Source organism: Plectrocnemia conspersa, unplaced genomic scaffold (assembly GCF_051122295.1).
Source record: "Plectrocnemia conspersa isolate PC_06_02 unplaced genomic scaffold, ASM5112229v1 ptg000011l, whole genome shotgun sequence".
Taxonomy (NCBI): Eukaryota; Metazoa; Arthropoda; class Insecta; order Trichoptera; family Polycentropodidae; genus Plectrocnemia; species Plectrocnemia conspersa.
In genome coordinates this window covers 11,616,658-11,640,049 of record NW_028277175.1, presented here as the reverse complement: position 1 = coordinate 11,640,049, position 23,392 = coordinate 11,616,658, and the positions used below count along the sequence as shown (strand labels likewise).

Sequence of the window (23,392 nt, the reverse complement as noted above, 5' to 3'; positions counted from 1 at the left end):
TATTAAAATATTCTTGACATCGCGTAATTGGGAAATAAAATAATTTACGTTTTCTCAGGAAAGAATGCTTGAAGAGAAAAACTAGATTTTACATTCGATTATTTGTTTATAATATTAGGTGTATAAATAAGAGTATATTTTTTGGCGTTTGCGTTTTTTGTAATATATTTTATGTAAATGTCAAACCTATGTCTGATTTGATTTTACATATAGCAATAACTATGATATAACAACTTTAAATTTGATCCATCTAAAACGCAGTAGATAATTGACATTTGAATTATCATTTTTGAAAAAGTGTTGCTGTAAGGCTTTCAGAAAGTCTCATATTTTTTTATTTTCATTTCATAAATAGCTCACATTTTTTGGTCGAATTATATTTAAAGTGTTTTGTTTTTTATGATTTAATAATAAAAACAAATTATTATTTATAAATATTTTTTATTTAACAAAATGTCGATCGACGACCAATACGACGAAGAGCAAACTTTTCTATTTGAAAATTGCACTTGGTTCTGGGATGACGAAGAAAATTGCTTAAGGTTCATCAAGAAGGAAGTGAAACAGAAAGAACCGGAAGACGAAGCTTCTGTACCATCTGCCGAATTTGTTCTCATCGATGAAGACATTGATGTTTTGGAACAGGTTGTACTATCTGAAATATATTCGTCACTTCTACTAATACATTATGCAATATATCTTATAACAGTTAATACCTAAAACGTTTTAAACATGCAAATAAGTAAAAAATAGAAAGTGATAAAAAGTACTGCATCGAAATGTGTCGCATTAAAAAATCATACATATGCAAAGTGATTATGTTATAAAATCTATTCAATGTGTTCGTTTACGTTGTATACCCATATACATACATTGACAATATCTTTCAATCTTGGCGTAGGAATTTATTCGTTTGACATTTACGGAAGGAATTTCCGCAGTGAAAACTTCTGTATTAAATAATTGGAGAGGTTTAGTGTTGCGCAAGAAGATTTGTTTAAATATTTTCTAAGAATTTTTATTACAGTATCGATTCACGAAGCGGTACAGAAGAAAAGTACACGAAGGAGAAGCTGAAGTTGTGATACTACAGGTAAACTTAACAAAATAAATATAATATACATAAATAATAATTTACAATAATTTATAGGACATAAAAGACGTAGTATTATTTACAGCGCCAAACAAAATCTTAAACGTGAAATTAATTAATCTAATCCATGAAACTGCTTTCGACAGATTTCTCAGATCTTTAATTATATATATCAGATATTTTATTCAGGTATTTTATATACATAAATAAATAAACATACAATAAAGTAACTTAATCATTATTTATAGATATATGAAGTTATGAAATTTAGAACAGCACAGTGCAAAACCAAAATCAAAACCGAACATGGGGTCCAAATCGAATTACAGTGGTCACATAATTTAGCTGAAATAAGAGCAGTGCTTGCTAAAGAATATTTTTATCTTATTTTTGGTAATTATTGAATATATTAATACAAATGAAGTATATGTAATTTTTAATACATCATTTTAATTGTAGAAGATCACGTGCATTATAAAAGACCGAAGACTTCTTTAATCAAGGTTGAAAGCTTTTTAACAGAATCTTTATTTCGGTTGGTTCTGCAGATGGTTTGGATAGCCATGAACAGAAAGAATTTTCGAATCATAGGTTGTTTTGTATTGTATTTTATTATATGTATAATATTAAAATTACAAATTATTTTTATCATTTAATCACATTTCCGATTTTATATGATTGTTTAAATAATGTACAATATCTTTCACATAAATCGGGAAAAAATCTTAATCTGATAACTACGTTTACTAAGCGTATCAAAAAATAATTTTGTTTCAACCAGCTTCATAAGCATTTCTTCAATGGTGGTTAAGTGTTATTTTATTTGATGTAACTATTTCGTTTCCTCATAAGTCAGAGATCGACGAAACAATAGGTATATTATATTTTAAAACGAAATTGTCCATACAAATATAATCATAAACTTTACTTCTTATGACTAGTTTCTAACTCGATTTCTTTTTAACTCATTAATCAACACATTCTAGAATGCGAGATCAACAGAATGTTCCGCTCCGATATTTTCAATATAAGCCTCCACAGACCGGATCAAGATTTGCCACTGTTTAGCGAAGAAGAACGACATATATTATATGGAACATACCATACGTCGAAAAAAAGTAAACTGATTTTCGGATCTGAGCGCATCAAGAAAAATATTTACAAGACAAATTCTCCAGCTGCTGAAGCACTGTTGCATTTTGATGGAGATATCAGAGTTATGGGAATCTTTCAGATAGGATTCGAAAAGTGTGATACTAGAATAGCATTTTTGGAAGATTTATTTTGTGCACCAGAAGAATCTTTTGCTGTCAATGGAATAAGTATCGGGATTTTAGGGTTCGATAGGAAGATATTTGATTCACTACTGATTCCGATCAAGAAAGCAGATCTTTATAGGTTGTATTATTACTTATCTTTAATGTAGTTAGTATTTATAATATATAATTGTTTACAGTGGTGTCAGTACAAGTCAAGCTTCAACTGAAAAATCAATAATCTATGGCGATATTGATATACCAAAACCTTCCATTGAGTATGTATAATATATTTTATTTATATAGTGTAGAGTGATCTATAAATCCGATTATATTTTAATTAATTTTATATTATAGAGGAATAGATAAAATTGAATTTAAAAAACTAAAATATATACAAAGGCCATCTAACGATTATCAGAGGCAGAAGTGGATTAAGAAATATATTTTGAGTACATGTCGCAGAAAAATATAAATCGCTTATTAAAATTTATTTATTGGGCTTACATTGTTATTGGAATCTTCTGGTTTTAATTTACTCGTCATTATTTTTTCACTTTTATGACGATTCGAGTATTTTTCTGAAAGATTGACAAAAATTTTAATATTTGTTGAAATTCATATAACATATTAAAATAATAGATATTACCAAAAAATAATTTGTGTATATTGTTAAAAGGCATTTCAATGCATAGTACTAAAATTATTGATGTCAATATGACGATTATAAATTCTGTTATATTTATCTAAAAAATAAATAAATTAATAATGTTACAAATCATATTTATTAATAGCACACATACCAATTTGAAAATAGTGTAAAAATCTGAATGTCTCTGTATTCCGACATTATAAAAAAATATAGGAAACTGTGTCAGATATACAGCATATGATATTTTAGTAAAAAATGTGAATCCTCTCCAATCTAAAAATTTTCCAAACCATCCTGAAACAATATAAAATATTTACACGATTTATCTTATAATTAATAACCACTTAATACGATACCTGCGCAATTATTTTCGCAAGCCCAAATTGCCCACAAAATAAAACTGCCCCATAATATAGGAGCAAAAGCGCTATAGTAAGCTGCTTCTAAAGAATTGTATTCATAGTCCAAAACTGCCATATGCATCGGACCTATTCCTACTAATAATCCTAAACCTACACCTAAAAACCATCCGAAGGTCGCTTGAGACTAAAAATACATCACAAATATTAGTTTGTATACTCTGACTAGTGTTTATTCGTTAATTATACAAACCTTCGTCAAGTAAACGTTGCTTCTTTTGAAACAAGCCATTCCTATTCCCATCAAATAAATCGTAGCTCGATGAGTTGGAAGAATGTATGAAAAATTTGCAGAATCGAAATATCTGAATACTCTAAAATTAAATTACCATTAAATGAGAAATTTGCTCTTTTACAGAAATGCATTTACTTAAATACTTACGGCATACCGCTATAAACAACCATAGATAATTTTTTGCTCAACGCTACTGAAAATCGAATCTTTGTAGAGGCTATGGCTATTAATAATAATATGAACATTCCCTTATCTTTACACTTCCATATTATAAAAATAGCTATTGGCGTAGCTAAAAATAATTGCATGTCTATCCCTAAATGATGCGTGTGAGTCAAACACTAAAAAAATATTAAACATATATTATATTTGTTATGCCTGCACTACACTCTCTGGAAGTTGGCCAAGGTTGGCCAACCGAGAACGGGAGGTAAAGTGGAGGTAATTTAGTCGACTTAGCCAGCTTCGAGCGCTTCCGAACATTGTCGGTAAACGGACCGAAGTCAAAGGAACCGAAGTCGGAGCTGCTCTTTCGAGCGCGAGCGGTGAGATACTTCCCCTTTCGCTCTCTCGCGTGTTAAGTGACGAAAGTGAGAGAGATAATGATATGGTGTTTCGCAAACTGAGATAGAACAAGTAACTCGGTTCAATTTCAGTATGCGCGTAGGCGTCCTATGGTCAACACGCATGTCGAGCGCTGCATTGTGGTCACGTGGTCAAATTATAATACCACATGCATATCGGGGACTTCAACAGACTCTTACTGACATCTTTGAATATTTTAGGGCACCAAAAGGGATTAATTATATTTTTGATAGTATATTATTTTAACAGATATCGTTATTATATTTTTTTCATATAAAATTAAATAATTAGTGGTACTTGATTTTGTTAAAAAAAATATTTTCCGATATCCTTATGTATTTTCCTAGATCGGTTTATATAAATGTTACACCATAACGAATTCTTATTTAGAATCGATGGCGACAAATTCTAGGATAGTTACACATGTGGTGTTTGTATTCTGAAGTATAATTTTTATGCCTTACGGTATTTTACAAAAGCCAACAAAGATTTTGCGTAAATTGAATATTTACGACCGAAAAGTTTTCATTGATATTGTATTGGTGAGTGCCCACACAAACTTTTATAATTATCAGTAGCGTAATTTCAATAATATGACTATTTAAAAATTGCGATTATTTGGCACATTTTTCGATCGCGCGCAAATATGCCAGCTGTACGTGACAGCAGCCGCCGTGCGGACGTCATTCACGGCCGCCGTCCGGACGGCATAAGAAATTTGTGGCAGTGTGGGTGACCTCGGCCGACTTCAGTTGAACTTCAGTTCGGACAACTTCCAGAGAGTGTAGTGCAAGCATTACAGTGAATGCGTATTACCAATTGCATATCTTAATACATTTTCCCTGGTAGATACATTGATATTTAAACTAGTGAAAATATAATTGAACTAAAAGGCACTAGTGAAATTATATGCTGCACTAAAATGTCTATGAAAATAATCTAACAGTTGCGAAACGTCCGCTTGCTGTTCAAACCCAAGCCTAACCTTAACGAATTAACTAAGCCAAACTTTCCCTAATTAAAGTTCTAAAACTAACTATAGTTTTTTAACTTTCATTAGGTGATGTTTGGGTTTGGCTAAATATATTTGAAATATATTTAGCCAAACCCAACTATATAAGTATTTTTTCTCTATATATGTATATAATCATGTTAAAATACCAGATCATTAGTTTTATTGATAGCAGTAAATTGTTAATCAATTATTTGATTACTGAGTTAGTGAAATTATATTTATACTGACAAAAATATAACTTCACTGGTAATACATATTCACTGTAATATGTACATTTCATGCAATACCAGTATTTTAAAATTTACTTACCATGTTTTCAAAACCCATGTAATTGTGGATAAACAAAATATTCTTCCACATGTTGGCTTTACAGAGTCTCGAGTGTTCTTCAATGATTACACCCCATTGAGGACCGTTTCCCAAGTCAGGAAGGACAAATGTGCAGAAGAGTATCAATGTAAGCATATTTGGCAGGATTCTGAATAGGCGATTTATGAATCTGTATTTAAAATTGATCTTTCCTAATTTGTTAATGTCTTCTATGAAACTCGTTGCGTTTAAAAAGCCGCTCAACAGTAGAAAAGAATCTGTGTATAAAATTGCCGTTCTTCCTATCACACTCCAAGGTAGAGTAAATATCTGTAAAAAGATTGTTTTTTAAAGGTTTCATTAAATAATTCAACTTATTTTAATCGTACTTTTGCCATGTTAGTCTTGTTTACATATGGATTGAAAAATAAAGATACTGTTTTATGGGATAAAAGAAGGCCTAAAGCATTTAGACCTCTAATGCCATCTAATCCAGGAGCATTACTAACAGATTTTAAATGTGTTAATTGCTTAATGTTTTCTTTTAGAGAAAATGCCTTCAATACTTTGAAAAATATGCTCTTATCGTTTATATGTTCATAATTAATAGTTGTTCCATGAATTATGCATATAAATATTATTCCAAATATTAGTCTAAAATTAAAAAAAATATATAAATAAGAAATCATTAATATTAGAAATAGTGCATGCATATACTTACAACGTAAATATTTTTCCTACGGAATAATGTCTATCTTTATCTTTCGTAACACATAAATTATTATTTATATAAACTTCAGCTTCATAGTCAGTTAAAGCTCTTTCCATCTCAATTTGAAGATCTGCAGATGAACAAGAAGCCGGAAGACAAACTCCCCAATGTATTGTTGATATCTTAGGCACTCTATGAGCTATCTAATAAAATGTAACAAGCATTTAAAAATATATGCAATATAATATTTTATTGTTAAATTATAAAATATGAATACACACATCAGTCAAGTTGCTTCTAGCCCAATGATGTGAATAAACCATCGAATCAATATCTTTGCGATAATTTTCTATGGGTATGCGAAAATTAGCTAAGCAATATTGTCCTTTGATTGGTTCAGTTACACTCAGACATTGATCAAAATCGCCGAATTGATTCACATTTCCGTTTAGTATTCCGGATGGCAGTTTTGCAGTAGAATCCAGCACTAATTTATAATAGAACTTGTATTAAAAATGTGCTTAAAAATAATATTTTATGCAAATAAACACTTACTTTTTAACGCCCATATTTCCATATTTTCAGCTGCTGCTAAAACTTTCGCTGATTCTTTCAGGCAAGTTTCACTTGCGTTGTATTGTGGCAGTAAAAAGCTAGGAAATTTGTTCCATTTCTTTTGGACAAATTCTTTAGAATTTGCAAAGCATTGTTCGCAATCGAATTTATTCAAATGTATTCTTGGCATATGCGTTTCATTTGCATCACCTTTTGAAGTATTTACAATTCGAGCAAATGTTAATACTACTATGATTATGAGACTGTTTACCCTGAGCTCCATTTGTGACTGCTTGTGTACTAAAATTTTGATTGAATTTGTGATGGTTTTATCGATTCATTATTTAACACATTAAGCGCCAAAATGTTTTTTTCTGATAAATTAAAATCGATCATGGATAATAACACTACTTCCTTTATACACGATTGAATCACTAGATTGCAAAAAGGAGAACTTAAACACATCAAAAAAAAAAAAACGCTTTGATTTTTAGTATTTAGGGATTATTATAATCATTTAAAACTTTTCAGTATTTATATAAAAATCTTACTATTATCCAGCATCCTATTTGTTCCATTTTAAGCACGCGCTAAACGGGTTATCGAAAAAATGAAGTGATACAAAACGCTTTGTTGTCATTGTCATTCATGTTATAACAATGGTTATTATTTAACGTTTTAAATGAGCTATTCGTTCGCGATGAGTGCTGGAAATAAATAGGCAGTCAATTGTACTTATCTTTTACTACTACAATTTTTTTGTCACTAGCATAATACAAAATGAAAAGTTTAGAATTGTAAAAAATATATTTATATTTAATATAAGTATTATATAAGTCTGATTAATTTATTGATAAATAAAAAGAGCCAATTATAAAGGTCGTTGAGCTACTATTAAGTACGTATTTTAATGTCCTTGTGATTATTTACAATTTGTAAAAACTTTTTATGACTGTTATTAGAAATTAGAAAGTTTATTGAAAACCGAGGAAGGAAAAAACTGATTGTTTCATAGGATGAGGAAATAAATATAATATTAACCTGCTGCATAGAGTTGTGAACCACATCCAGTCGGGCTTTAATAAAAAAATGACAACAGGAGCAGTATTTTTGGATATAGCCAAAGCGTTTGACAAAGTATACCATGATGGTATACTATTTAAACTTATAAAATACAAATTTCCATCTGAACTGGTCAAAATAATTGAATCTTTTCTCAAAAATAGAACCTTTAAAATTAAATTGGAAAACCATCTATCGAGACCGAGACCTATTCTGGCAGGCGTTCCGCAGGGATCAATTCTGGGTCCATTATTATTTACAATTTTTACTAGCGACTTTCCCTCCAAGCCATATAAAAAAGTAATTACTGCCCTATTCGCGGATAATACCGCCATTTTATGCTCTTATAAAAACCCCCATCGTGCAATAATTCATCTTCAAAACAAACTCAACACTATTCAAAAGTGGTTCGATAAGTGGCTAATAACAGCAAATCCCAACAAAAGCGTCGCTGTAATGTTTAATCGCAGGAGAAAACACGCTTATGCTAATAATAATCTCTCTAAATTAAAAATGTACGATAAAAGCCTCGAATGGCAAAAATCAGCCAAATACTTAGGATTAACTCTGGACTCCAAATTAACATGGAAATCCCATATAAATAACATAACTTCAAGAGTCAAAACAACTCGTGCTCGTCTATATCCATTATTAAACAGAAAGAGCAAACTAAATGTAAAAAACAAACTGCTCCTGTACAAATCGATCATCCGACCAGTTATTTCATATGCCTCCCCCGTCTGGGGAGGTATACTTAGTCGTAATTATTCGAAATCACTACAAACGCAACAAAATATTGCGCTAAGAATGGCGACAAATGCCCAATGGTTTGTCCGAAACTCAAATATACATAAAGATTTAAAAATAGACACTTTACGCGATTATTTCGATAAACTTAAAGTAAATTACCATGACAGAAACAAAAATCATTCTAACCCATTAGTTAAAAACCTTAATAAGGTAACATGAATATTTGTAAAAAAAAGTGCTAGCTAACGTAACAAGAAACAATTTTTTTTTTTTTTTTTACTTTTTTTTTTTTTTTTGTCTTAAAAATAAATAAATAAAAGTGAGAACCAATTAATAGATACCCAGGTAAATGGCTTTGGCCAGGAACTGGTAAAAATAAATATTAGACACTGTATAATATTAACCTCTTCGTGAACCACGTGTGTATCGGAAACATTGAAACTATAATCTTTCAGCAAAAAATGTTTCTTAATTTAAATTATATTGTTTAGGAAAAAAAGAGGCTGAAAATTGACTCACTTATTGTTTAAACTTTAAAGTCTTGCAGAATTATGAAGTTTCAATAATTACTATACACTACAATATACGCCCACCCGCGGACAGCATACTGTCATGGACGCTCACATCCTGAGAATGACTCCACCATACAAGCACCGTAGCAGAGAGAATCTTCCACCGACAACATCCCTGCGCTAGCTTCTCAGCCACTGTTCGGAGAAAACATCTCGCCCATCATAGTCTGTAGCAATATGTAATATAATCTAATAAAATTATCACTAGTTACCACTTGCGTCTTACTGGCTGCAAAGTCACGCCCCAATGGGTTACTAAAGCTTAAATTTGAATTAATAAAAATGGTAATACTCTGTAAAAATGTAATTACCGTCGATGATTTGGGAGTGACATTGGAGCAGTTATGCGCCAAAATTTGGGATTAGGTGTCAATGATGCTCGGCTTTGTTATGCGGAGCGCGTATCACTTTAATAATTTATTGGCGATTCGCGTGCTGTACGATACACTTGAATATGGCTGCAATGTATGCAATCCCGGAGAAGCGTAGTATTCTTTATTGTTGGAGAGAATTAAAAAAAAATTAAATATCTCTACAAATACGGGTCGTATTCGTATTCGTATCCTAGTGCCTTTTTGGATACAATTCATTGAATTCTCTACTCAATGAAGTTGCTAAAGAGCGGTATCGAGAATCCGTCAACGCTAGGCGATAATGCCCTGGAAAGTCGCGATCGCGTCCCTTATTCTTTCCCGTCGCAACTAGAATATCAGCGGTTGAAAACGCTTGAGAAGGATGTTTTTTTCAATTATGTGTGATAATATTCATTTACACAAATGCACATTTTTTTTAATATTCAATGGTGTAATTATTGTTTGTATAATAGCCATTATGACACATTGGGGAAACCTGTCAAGTCAGGTTTGTAATAAAATAAATAATAATACATATCCACGTGAATTCTTAATAGCTCTAAAATAATAATACTAATACTACTAAAGCAAAACACATTAGATTACCACCAGTGGCGTAGCTAGCGTATGTGCCGCCCGGGGCAATCCTTAAATTGCTGCCCCCCTTCCCCATACATGTTTTGCAGTGTCATAAAATCAGCATTTCTTAGAATAATAAATTGATTATTGTTAAGCTCTTGATGTTCGTAGATTTACATAAATTTTAATTTATTCAGGGTTAAGAACCACACTAGACGATTCCATCGTGAATATGCCGCCCCCAAGCTAGTGCCGCCCGGGGCGGACCGCCACCTCCGCCCTACCATAGCTACGCCACTGATTATCACAAAAAATCCAAAGCCTTATATATATAATAACATAATTAAAACTAACCTAATATACAATATATGTACATAAATAAAATATGTGAATGATTGTAAGTCAATGCTTACACAGCATCTGTTTATTTAATTTACAAAATATTCATATTATATTGCTGATAAATATTTTAATAATGGTTTTAAACTTGCCTAAATGTGTTTACACACTATTTTAATATATGTTGATCTTCATAAATATCTATAATACATATAGTAGTAGTAATTTAATAAACATAAAAATATAATTTTGCACAATATTTTTAAATTACAACAATAGCAATATAATTTACCTTTTTTGTTTACAAAATCAAAGTTATAATCATTAGTTACAAGATTGTATCATTAGATCATATGCGATACATCAATTAATTTATTTATCAAACTATATCAGCTTTATTATTTTCGCAGTCTAAGATAGATGTATTGTGGTCTATTGTATATTTAGTTGCAAAACTTTTCTTTGTATAGTAATTTTAGAATTCGAATGACCATCATTTGACTAAAATAAAACAATGTTATGTCTATATAAGTGTAATATTTTGTGGAATAGTAAAATTTCATCATCGACTATGCATTTTTAATAATTAAAATTACGATTTAATTTTGACAGTCATACTACATAGTGAAAATAAAAGTAAGGAAAAATTGCTTCATAAGATTACCTTTTATAAATTCAAAGTATAATATTACGAACAATATTTTAATATTATTATATATTAATTTTCCTTTACTTATTACTTGTATATGGAAATATAGCTTACTATATGCAAATGTAAGGAAATTTTCAATCGCAGTAAAAAATACAGTACAGATAAAGATGAACTATTTCTGCAGTAATAAATCAATAATGTTGCCTAATTAGCACAGTTAAAACCACGGGCATTTCAAAAGTGAAAGATATTGATATATTAAATAAATTATTCTTATTGTTAATAAAGGATATTTTTAATGTTACACAATTTTTAGTTGAAAACGAACTGACGTTAAAACATTTTTGTTGTACTTCATCATTACAAGTTTTATTTTCAGTATATATTGTAGCCATATATTTATTTTACTTCCAGTATTTGTATGATCAGTCAATATGTACTATTTCTTGGTTCCGCCAATTGATTTTGATAAAATATGTTTATTTTGTATTAATACATAACTAATCGGAATGCCAAAGTGACACGTATTGTTCAATGGTCACCAGGGCTCTGAAGGGAATAAATCCGTTTTACATTACAGCGGGCACTACGAGGAGTCAGCAGCTGTTTCTAAATAAAAACCTAACTCTTGGCCCCCTGCCATCTCGGCTCAGTGTGCTAACTTCACACGGACCGAATTGACACACCGTCTCCGTACCCTGGTCAACCTGGATCTGCTTCCTCCCATTCCGTTCCAATAAAATAAAATACATAAGCGATAAAATCAAAAGTGCTAGTCTAAATTTAAACTCCCGGCGCAAACGAAGACCACGTGCTTGTTGTGACATGGCAGTGCATCTCTCGAATACAACCCGTGCTCTGCGATAAGAGGTCCAGATCAAGACCATTCATGCTTGACACAAATCGCTCAGATGGCTTGCTGATTCCGCATACTCCGAAGAAGGAATGACTCCTTCAAAGTGCTTCCTCGGCTTCTCCGTTGCTTTCTTGCTGCTTGCTTCTTCAGTATTCGCATTCCGGCTGCGCGATGTCCCCGCGACGAAGTCTTCGAACGACGGTCCTTTGGTGCAGAAGGCGAAATGCGACACGTGCGGAAAGCCTTCGTCCACTAACGTAAAGATCAAAGGAGCCGAGGAAGAAAAATCGCTTTTCAATCCGATGGTGAAAGCGGCGAGCAATGTTGACAGTCTGCCAAGAAAACCGATTGCTTTTCTTAAGCCTACGACAAATTTCAAGGTCGGCAAAGAAAAGGATGACAGCGACGATGACGAGGACGACGATGATGACGACGACGAAGACGACGATGGTGTTGTGGATTTGGATAGTAGCGACGATGAAGACAAAATTAGTCTTTCAAAATTTGCATTAAAACAAAAAAATAGTAAAGATAATAAAAAATATATAAATAAAAACGTCAGATCGGATGATGACGATGATGATGAAGATGATGATGATGGTGATAAAAATGATTCAGATGACGATAAAGGCAGTAAACAAATAAAAAAAGAAAAGAAAAACGATTTGGACGATGATGATGATGATGATGACGATGATGATGACGATGACGATGACGATGACGATGACGATGACGATGACAATGACGATGACGATGACGATGAAAATGATAATGAATTGAGTAAAAAATATAAACTTAAAACATCCACTGAAAGGCAATCTAAAGTTTCAAGTATTAAAGAAAAAGAAAAGATTCGTCAAAATCCAATAAATATCCAATCTGACGACGACGACGACGACGACGACGATGATGATGATGATGACGATGACGACGACGACGAAGATGACGATGATGATGACAGCGATAAAGAGCTGATCAAAAACACTGTAAGCAAAACATCTTCTGAAAAGCACACTAAAGTTTCAATCGGTAAAGAAAAAGAAAAATTAAAAAATACTAGGGATAACCAGAAAGGTAAAAATACTGAATCAGATGATGATGACGATGACGACGACGATGACAGTGATGAAGAACTGTTAAAAAAAAATTTAGTTAAAACTTCTGCTGAAAAGCAGACTAGAGTTTTAATTGGTAAAGAAAAAGAAAAACTTAAAGATAACAAGGCAAATCAAAAAGGAAAGAATATCGAATCAGACGATGATGACGACGACGACGACGATGATGATGATGATGATGATGATGATGATGATGATGATGATGATGATGATTATGATGACGATGACAGTGATGAGGAACTGCTAAAGAAAATTTTAGTTAAAACTTCTGCTGAAAGACAAACTAAAGTTTCTAGTAGTAAAGAAAAGGAAAACCTTAAAGATAATAAGATCGGACAAAAAGAAAAGAATGAATCAGATGATGACGATGATGATGATGATGATGATGATGATGATGATGATGATGATGATAATGACGATGACGATAGTGACAATGATGACAATGATAGGAAAAATTCTAAAGGAAAACCAAATGACGCTACAAAAAAGCAAAATAAAATTGAATCCGATGGCAGTGACAACGACGACGATGATGATGATGATAGTGATGATGAAATGATTAAAATATCGATAACTAGATTATCCTCTGAAAAACTTACTAAAGCTCCAAGCAGTAAGGAAAAACTTATTAAGGAGTTGACAGAAAAGCCTGTAAAAATCAGTTCTAAAGAAGTAAAGACTTCAACAACAAAACCAATCAAAACTGCTGATGAGAAAGTAGAAAATAAAATTGAAAAATTAAAAGAAGAAATTAAACCAAAACCTACAGTAAAACCACCAGTAGCTGCAGTGAAGCCATTAACTCCCCAGACAAAACAATCAGCTCCAGAAAAACCACAACCAAAACCAACTCCTCCAGCTCCTCCAGCTTCTAAGCCAACTGAAATTAAAAAAGTGGATAAAGTGATTGTTAAAACAGAACCAAGTGAAGCTAAAAAAACGGTGAAACTCTCAGTGGAACCAGTAAAAGAGAAGAAATTAGAAGCTGTTAAAAAACCTTCACCAGAAGTCAAGAAAGAAGTTGCAGATAAAATTAAAAAGCCAGAAGTGAAAAAAGTTATTCCTGAACCATTGATTAGCGTTTCAATTAAAACAATCGAAAATAAGAAACCTGTTGAAAAGGCAGAGAAAAAAGAAGTCAGTCATTCTACAACTCATATCTTACCAAAGTCTCTAGAAAAATTGCAAAAAATGCAACATGAAATGGAACAGGAAGCCAAAACTGAATCTCAACTTAAAAAAACAAGCGATGAACCTAAAAAGAGCGATAAAAAAGATAGTATACATGATAAAATCGAAAACTCTAAGAGTAAAAAAGATGATTCTAAATCAAAAAGTGATAAGGGTAAAAAATCTGATCACAAGTCAAAAGTGAGCGAAGCGATCCAAAGAAAGAACTATTATGAAAGTAGTTTTGAAGACTTTTATACATTTTTCCCAACGTTTGCGCCAAATTTCAGCCGAATACATAATCCAGAATGCAGACGTCACGGTCAGATAATGCTGAGACAACTGCACGGTGGCAAAATGTGGCCTTTGCAAAGCGAGTATTCAGAATCATTACAATATGCTTCTATATACGTAATGAATGTATAAACATTGTTGATTTTATAGTGCTGGATGCAACAGCAAAAGTGCCATCGGGTATTCTACGAGGTAACAGCCATCAGTTTGGAGAGTTTGATGAATGTTTATCTTCAGGAGCAAAAGTGCGTCTCAGAACTGGGTCTTTGGTGCGAGTGACGGGTCGTTATTGTCTCGCACACATCGATATCAAACCGGCTTCAAAGAACAGTGCTTCAAGATTACCACTACACTTTGCTCATGCTAGGGATTTCATCAAAAGCACACATGAAGATGTATGTTAATAATAATAATGTATCTCTAAAGTGATGATTTTTTAATATAATGTGTTTCAGTCTGGACATTTCATTCCACGATTTACAACAATTAATTGGGGGGTGTGTTTACCGGCTTCTTGTGATGCTGATGAAGCCAAGTTTGTAGTACGCGATGCTCTCAGGCATTACAATCACTCCAGCGGCATGAGTTTTTATGTGAACGTTGATCCAATAGACTGTCATACTGTAAAACCGCACTGGTGGAATAAATGGATGGAAATTCCAACACTATTAACAGTGTAAGTTGTTAAAAGTATCATTTAACTGCAATTCTGAGACAATCATATCAATTAGTTTTGAAAAACTTTTACCCACTGTAAATGTATTTTTGTACTTGTATTGTACACATTGAAAAATCAACTAAGAATAGTAAATAAAAGTACTAAAAACTAATTGAACATTTTCAGTTCGGATTACCAATGAAAGATATAATTTATTCATTGTACAAATATCACTTTATTTGCCAATTACTAAATATTTTGAAATAAATACTGTTCTGATAATAGAACCAGAATCATAAATTTTGACACGTCAGAATGATATTGTTTTACTTTTTTTGAATGAATGGTATTAATATGATCAACAAGCTGAAGTTTTCAATTCACAAAATGCTTATTAAAACGAAATGGCCTTTTGCATTCAGTTAAAAATCTAACGTATCCATACACCAGTTCTACAGTAAGTATAGAATTGATAATAACCTCAGCTTGTCAATAAGAAAATTGGCATTGGAGTCAAAGAATATAATATCATTTTTGGATTTTAATTTGTTTCCATATAATGTTAAACTTACCAGTAACTTAAAACCAGAAGATCAATCAATTCTACTTAAGTTACACTAAGAGTTTGTTAAAATATCTCACAGAACATCTTTGGCCCACAAATTTGCCTGACCTCACTGCTCTTGACTATTATTAATGTGGATATTATAAGCAAGAAGTGTACAAATCTATACCACCTAATCAAAATGAACCAAAAGCATCAAAAGAGTGATTCTTAAACAAATATCGTAGACACATTACCAACAGAAATAAGCAGTGCTTGATCAGATTCAAAGCGAACAATAATAGAAATAAAAGACATCTAAATTCTAACTTAACATTACGACGGGTATTAAAACAATAGAGATATTATTTCTGTAGCAATAGTTTTATACCAAATTATAAACATTACCAATCCAGCACGCAAGCAGTTAATACCAATATTTGTGTTTTAGTATATTCTATACTGTCGTCATCGGAGTGACGGTATATGCAACTTTGAAAGACACAGTACCATCAAATAATAATGCAATTGAAGAAAATAAAGAAGCTGAAAACGAAGAAGGCGAGAATTCTGATGATGCTCCAAATGATGAAGTTGCAGTAATAGAAGAACCCTCCGGTAAAGCGAATAATAGTTAAATATACATAACAATAATAATATGTTTTTTAAATTCCATTATATAGATCCTCCCCCTAAGAGTGTTATAGTAGAAGCTTTTTCTATAAAGCAATCTATGGATAAGTTATTAAGAGCTGGAAACGCTGACGGTGATATAGAATGTATTCATGGAATTAAAGCTCTATGTACTTTGGTGCTGTACGTGGCACATAAACTTATACCTCTAGGAATGGTGCCATTTACAAATAGAGCCTTTTTAACTGAGGTAATCCTACTTTAACAATTTCCATAAATATAGTTTAATAGTAAATTTGAATTTATTATATATTTTAGGTATCAAATTCACCGTTTTCTTCAGCTCTACGTGCAAGCTTATTACACACTGATACGTTTTTGATCATAAGTGGAATTCTTACGGCATATCACATGAGTAAAGATCTCGATAAGACTGGATCTATACCATGGTTTCAGAGATTCGTTGCAAGATATATAAGGTACGTTTAATATGTAAAAATGTATTGTCCAATGACAGTATCACCAAACATGTTTGGTGATACTGTCATTGTGGTAAAATATACATAAAGATAGTTTAAGCATTTGTTAAATTAATGTGCATTACTTTAAAAAAATAAAATTTATAACAATCTTAAACAAACATAAACAACCGATTAAAGGTGTGGCTAGATGATCTGTTATTATTATATGGATTTTTTTATTTTAAGATAAGTATGTATGACCAATGTTTTCTTAGGAAATGCGACCGTACAGGGTTTACAAATTTAAAATGTTATTTAGCATAATTCTTGATAATCACTGTCGGCAGGCTTTAGTGGACCAGCAACATGACTTTCGTCCACGTCGTTCCAGATTGATATCACCTACAATGACTTTATTTGATAAACTTTGTCATGACCTATTTTTCTTGAGTGGCTGCTGTCAGTATCAGGCGCTTATGGTGAGATAAATTCCCTTGCGCTCGCTCGCGTGTTAAGTAATGAGAGTGAGTGAGAGATAAAGGAGTGCGTTACCTGCGCTCCGCACCCCCACTTTTTCTCCCTCACTCTCGTTACTTAGCACGCGGGCGAGCGAAAGGGAATGTACTTCACCGTATGCGCCTGGTCAGTATGTGAGTTATGGTAATCGTCGCTCAGGAGTACCACAGGGGTCCAAATTGTGTCCGTTACTTTTTATTATGAATTAATTATTCTTTCTATATTTATTACTTACAATAAGGTACTTTCTACGTTTCTATGGAATTCCTCGATTTGGCCTCCATTATATTTTATACTTTGGAGTGCACATAAAGTGTTATAAAAAACTTTTTTTTCTGTTCTATATTGTGTGAATAAGAATCCTGACTCACTTAAAGGATAGTACCACAGTTGAAATGCTTAAATTTCATAGCCTGTATAGCTGTGACAATACAAAAATTGCTGCAATTATGCACTTTCAATTGCTTTTTGAACCAAGGTGCTTGCTGCAAATCACAGTTTAGAACAACATAGATGTGTTTGAGCCATAATTATTCACACTTTACTGTTTATATGAGAAGCTGCATTATAACTGATGGACCTGCTGGTGTATTTAAATTGGCCGACCCTCTTCGATGGTTACCAAGCTCTAGTTGTGCATTTGTATCTCTACATATAACCATAAATATCCATTTCAAATCTACGATGCTCCACTTCAAATATAATTGCATTTAGTAATAACTATATCATCTATGGGTTCTGCCAGGAGTGCAATATCGTCTTCATATTGCCCTCCGTTCACTTGTCCTCTTTGAAACTGTACTAACTTTAGAGTACACATTGAATAGCATGGCTGACTATAAACGCATCTGTCGTATTTTTCTCTGGATGAAAGATGTGATTGCTTGCTCATAATCTATTACTATTGTTGCCTTCTGATAAATGCAGCAATCTCAGGTCTGTGTCTTCTAGGTCATTTTATTTTATTCTATCATAATTTAATTGGGCAAACGATTTTTAAGAGTCTATGAAACATATGTACAGTACACAAAGTTTTCAAACTCTTGTAGCAGAATATTGCTTCTCTTGTTAAGACCGCACATTAAACCAAATTATTTTCTACTAAACACGTTTGCTACGAATATGCCGATGTAATTTTTAAAATAGTCCAATTAGTTGGATCAACTTTTGTAGTGATGCATTTTAGGTATTACAATAAATATTAACTCCAATCATTATTGTTGAATTGCCTGCATTTATTGATTAAATTAAATATTTGTGTCGTTTATGTATTATTGCGTCAACATTTAGTAGCTTTTTAAATTCCATTGAAATTCTGTGGTAATTTATACTGAATACATAATTCAATTAAAAAAATAAAATTTAATCCTCAATATTTATGATATGCTAAAAATATTGGTATATTTTACACCAAAAAAAACATTGACGCATTTTTAAAATGCGCTCAATCGATTATGACGCATAAGAATAATGTAAGAACTAGTATCATACAGAAAATAAAATTTATTTATAATGCTTTTAAAAATAAAAATTATTAATTGAATCCAAATATAAATAAAAATGTTAATGAAATTTAAAAAAAATTGGTTGTATTTTATAACAACAGAAATAATATGACTCTTGAAATTAATATATTATTTGAAACCATCATACATTACTTGATTATATATAAATATACTTTTACCAATATATATACATACATATATGTAGGATGTTTTCTTGTATAGGTAATAAATTTAGCAAAGTTTAGAACCATTATTAAAATATTTATTATTTCACTTGTGACTAACTTCATGAGCTAGGCTTTGTTTTGTGTGCTAATTATATAAATTCATGACGTGTCAGTTGTACAGATTTCCTAGCAAAAACTAACCTGTCAAATTCGAATAGAACCCCCGGAAGTTTGTTACATTCAAATTTACTAGCAACATAAAGTTTAGTTATTTTAACATTTTTACATGAATATGAGTCAAATAATTTTTACCTTTTATTTGCGATAAAAATTGAAACAGGTTTATTGCCCTTAAATTAGTAGCAGTGTTACGTGTACCTTAAAGATTGGCCAGCAGGTACACATAAAAAAAAAGGTTTATTATTTGATAGATAGAGACATCTATTAACAAAAACAGATATTAAAATAATTATAAAACAAATTTAATCAATTTTAAAACCATTAATAAAACATGTATTATTTTACTCCCAAACAACTTTAATGCGGTCCACGTGGATCTGTGTGTTTTAACATTAATTCTCATTTACATATATAATAATAAAATATATAAAAAGTGGACATGTTTAATATTAATTCTATATACCACATACGTAGATATTACTTAATATATGCTTGCACCCTTATTCCACACAATACTTCAATGCAATTTTCTCTTTATAGATTGACCCCCGCTTTATTGGCTGTATTACTATGGTACGCTTACATATCTGATAATTTGGGAAACGGACCATTGTGGGGCACGGTCGTTACAAAGAATGCCGAACTGTGCCAATCGGGCATGTGGCAAAATTTGCTATACATACAAAACTTCTTCCCGTTTGAAGATATTGTAAATATACGTTCATTTATAATGCTTTAATAATTCTAAATCATTATATTAGGAGATGTGTTTCTAGTGTGCCACTCATACTCATCAACTAGCTTTGGATATGCAATTGTGGTGGCTGACTCCAGCGACGGTTTGGGCTCTCCGTTACAAACCCGGATTTGCACTCGGATTTTTGGGTATTTTACACTCCATGGCCGTTTGGTTGCGATATTCGGCAACAATGTCCGATAATCTATCGTTGGTCATCTTTCACGGAATATCGTAAGATGTTGTCACTATGTGATAATTTTAAAGCATACAACTAATGATATATTTATGTTTATATAGAATAAGTCAATTGTATAGGACAGCAAATATGTGCTATGCTTTAGCACTTCATAGAGCAACACCTTATTTAGCTGGAATAGGATTAGGTGTTTTGTTACAACAGACTGGAAAAGACATGACTCTTCCTAAAGTAATTGATTATAATAATATATTATTGTAGATGATACTTTTAGATCAATCTTATAGCTTGTCATGAATATTTTTAGGTAATGTATATTCCAGGTTGGTTGAGTTGTATATACTTTGGTGGATGGGCTTTATATACGCCGGCTCATATGGCAATGAGAGACTATCAATACGACGTTAACGAAGCAGCGCAATATGCCGCTCTGGCTTCTGTGGCTTGGGCTTTATGCCTCAGTTGGATTATATTTGTTTGCTTCACTGGAAACGGAGGTTTGTTATTAATATCTATATTTATAAGATTAAAAGTGTTTTTTGATCAAGCAAAAACTTATTATTACTAATGTTACTGATATACATATATATTATTCACTGAAAAGTCAGTGGAGAGCTATTTTAACCGACAATAATAAAATCATTGTGGCGAGTGACATTATCGTGCTACTTTTAAATCAGTTATATATCAAATAATAAACTAAAAATATTTTTTTTTTTTAGGTATATTGAATGACTTACTTTGTTGTCAACCTTTGGTGATATTAAGCAGAATATCATATAGTATGTATCTCTGTCAATTCTTAATATTTTTCTACAACGTTGGAAGTAAGAGAACATCTAGTGAATTTTCTCTAGGTTCAGCTGTAAGTGTTAATATTTTTATTAAATATACTTTAATATACAATGTATAATAAAATTAATTCTAATAATATTTCATATTGATAGGTCGATGGCTTAGAATTATTGATTGTTATATTTGCATCTGTTATGATAACCTTCATGTTTGACTTCCCGATGCAAAACATGAAAAAAGTCATAATGTCATATAGTTTTGCTGCAAAATCGGAGAGCGATCAAGCCGAAGAGGGCAGTCAAGAAGAAAATGTCGAACAAGAAGTTACCGAGCAAATTGAAGAACAACTGGATGAAGAAACAATCGAAGAACCGAATCCTGATGAAGAATATATGTATGACGAGAACGATGAAAATGTAGAAGTGTTGCTAATTGAAGAAAGACACACAGGAGTAATATACGAAGAAGACGAAGAGGATCTGACACAGGATATGGATGACGGCACCAACGAGGATACTATCGACGAAATCAATCTTTGGATCAGAGATGAGAATGCCGATGATGATTTCGAAGGACAGGAGGAAGACATAGACGGATGGGAATGGACTGATGGAGATAACATTCATTATAGTATAAGATGAGCCGATTTAATCAATATCCTGAAATCAAAAGTTTGTGTAAATACAATGTTAAATTAAGAAATAGCTTTTATTTATGAAACAGAGACAATAATTATTAATGCAATAAATAATTTTTGATAAAAAATATGTTATTTCAATACATTAGCAGAAAAATAATATTCGTCTTTACAAAATGGACATAATGAATTTTTTAGCAATGCTCATACATAAAGTATTGAATAAATGTACATACTCACATAGTATACATGCATATATGTATTATATGTTTTTTACACAATAGACGCATTGAGAGCAGAGGAAATGAAATCATTAAATATATTTTTTTATTATAACGTTTCATTTTTTGTATTAACTTTGTGTAGAATTCATAAAGCATGATGTGTACATAGTACATCATTATGTTTTTCATATACTTTGCATACATTTATATTTTAACAAATATGTATATACAAATTTATTTATTTTGTTGCAATGTTTTAGTGAAAAAGTTATTTTCGAAAGAATGTGTTGTGAGAAATATGCAGAAATATAAAAAACATACATAGCTATTGAAGCATTAAAAGAAAGAACTGTTATACTAAATTAATCAATAAATTCTTAATAAGATTACTCAATGACTACAGAATAATATTTTAATAATTGGATTAAGTAATTTTAATTAATTAAATAGCAACATGATCAGACACGTGAAACTGTCAGGTATTATATTATATAATAATAATGCAACCAATATATTTTTAATTTATATTATACCTGCGTGAACAATTATTTTTTTTTATTTTGAAGATTAATAAAACTTCACACAAGTCAAGATTAACTGATGTGTGTAAACAATTTACACCCAATATTGATGAAATGTTGAGGTTTGTTAACCCTAAGGGGGTGTGACTTCAAAGCCAATAAGACGCAGGTGGAAACTAGTGAGAATTTTATGAAATTATATTACTTATTGCGACAGACTATGATGGGAGAGATGATTTCTCCAAACATTGGTGGAGAAGCTGGCGGAGTGATGATGTCGGTGGATGATCCTCAGAGGTTTTGTGGCGTGGCAGCGACAGTATAGCGGATTTTTAATATTGATAAAATACATTTTATGCTCGCTACAATTTTTGCGGGTTTTTTCTCTCTTCACATGAATTTGGCGGTTCATAACTCATATGAGTTTGACATCACTGATCTACACAAAGATATTTTTTTACTTTTAATATGGAAGTAGTACTGTATATACCTAGTACCTATTTAATGATATAACAAGTACCTATTTAAAATGGCGTTTTCTCGCTTTTAAGCTTGTAAAGGTATTTTTAATCTCCGATACGTCTAGTTTTTGAGCTGTATCATTTTCTATTGATAAAATTTCTATTGCGTTCATTTGATAAAGATTAATCCTAATAAGTTTGAGTTTGCTTAAACTACATTAACATGAAGCAACTGTTATTGGAATAGTTAATAAATTTCTCAATACTCTCCACAGTTAAGCAAGACGTTTTGTAATTAGTTCATATTTAAAAAAAAAACTATTGGAGTGCTTTTATCTTCAGATATCTATGAAATTAAATTAATTAATTTCATCATATAAATAATTGCTTTTTATATTAGTAGTACTTATCTGTAAGAGTTAATTTAAAATTTTCACATTACGTTTAGCTGAAAACATGCTTTAAGAAAGACCCTCACTTTCAAGTCATCTTGATATTATACTATGGGGATTATTTTTCGTGCCTTGATTAGATATCGTTGCACGCATTTCTGATGTCACTGCTATAGGTTGTGTGGAACGT

The 23,392-nt window shown here is 31.6% G+C and overlaps 3 protein-coding genes across 4 annotated transcripts; 2 read left to right on the top strand and 1 right to left on the bottom strand.

Annotated features, from left to right (window-relative positions):
- The first annotated feature begins 453 nt into the window (after positions 1-453).
- LOC148229529 (uncharacterized) lies at positions 454-2,618 on the top strand. The gene is made up of 7 exons (XM_088196856.1): positions 454-645; positions 1,028-1,093; positions 1,151-1,282; positions 1,342-1,486; positions 1,553-1,719; positions 1,946-1,967; positions 2,080-2,618. The coding sequence occupies exons 1-7, from the start codon at positions 454-456 to the stop codon at positions 2,517-2,519; spliced, it is 1,164 nt and encodes a 387-aa protein (XP_088052982.1). The 3' UTR covers positions 2,520-2,618.
- Positions 2,619-2,719: 101 nt separating this feature from the next.
- Positions 2,720-5,851, bottom strand: LOC148229528 (O-acyltransferase like protein-like). 2 transcript variants are annotated; one of them, XM_088198795.1, is made up of 7 exons: positions 5,565-5,851; positions 3,803-3,996; positions 3,614-3,734; positions 3,358-3,547; positions 3,153-3,295; positions 2,999-3,095; positions 2,720-2,930 (listed from the first exon to the last, which is right to left on the bottom strand). In XM_088198795.1, the coding sequence occupies exons 1-7, from the start codon at positions 5,718-5,720 to the stop codon at positions 2,833-2,835; spliced, it is 999 nt and encodes a 332-aa protein (XP_088054921.1). In that variant the 5' UTR covers positions 5,721-5,851; the 3' UTR covers positions 2,720-2,832. The 2 variants fall into 2 exon arrangements, with proteins under 2 accessions (XP_088054921.1, XP_088054920.1); XM_088198794.1 differs by having other exon boundaries at positions 2,767-3,095.
- A 5,934-nt stretch (positions 5,852-11,785) lies between these two features.
- On the top strand, positions 11,786-21,669 carry LOC148229527 (uncharacterized). Its single transcript, XM_088198787.1, has 12 exons — positions 11,786-14,652; positions 14,724-14,968; positions 15,029-15,249; positions 16,227-16,393; positions 16,459-16,658; positions 16,727-16,887; positions 19,778-19,946; positions 20,014-20,207; positions 20,274-20,403; positions 20,480-20,669; positions 20,895-21,037; positions 21,120-21,669. Exons 1-12 carry the CDS (start codon positions 12,084-12,086, stop codon positions 21,606-21,608), a joined length of 4,878 nt encoding a protein of 1,625 aa, XP_088054913.1. The 5' UTR covers positions 11,786-12,083; the 3' UTR covers positions 21,609-21,669.
- Positions 21,670-23,392: the final 1,723 nt, after the last annotated feature.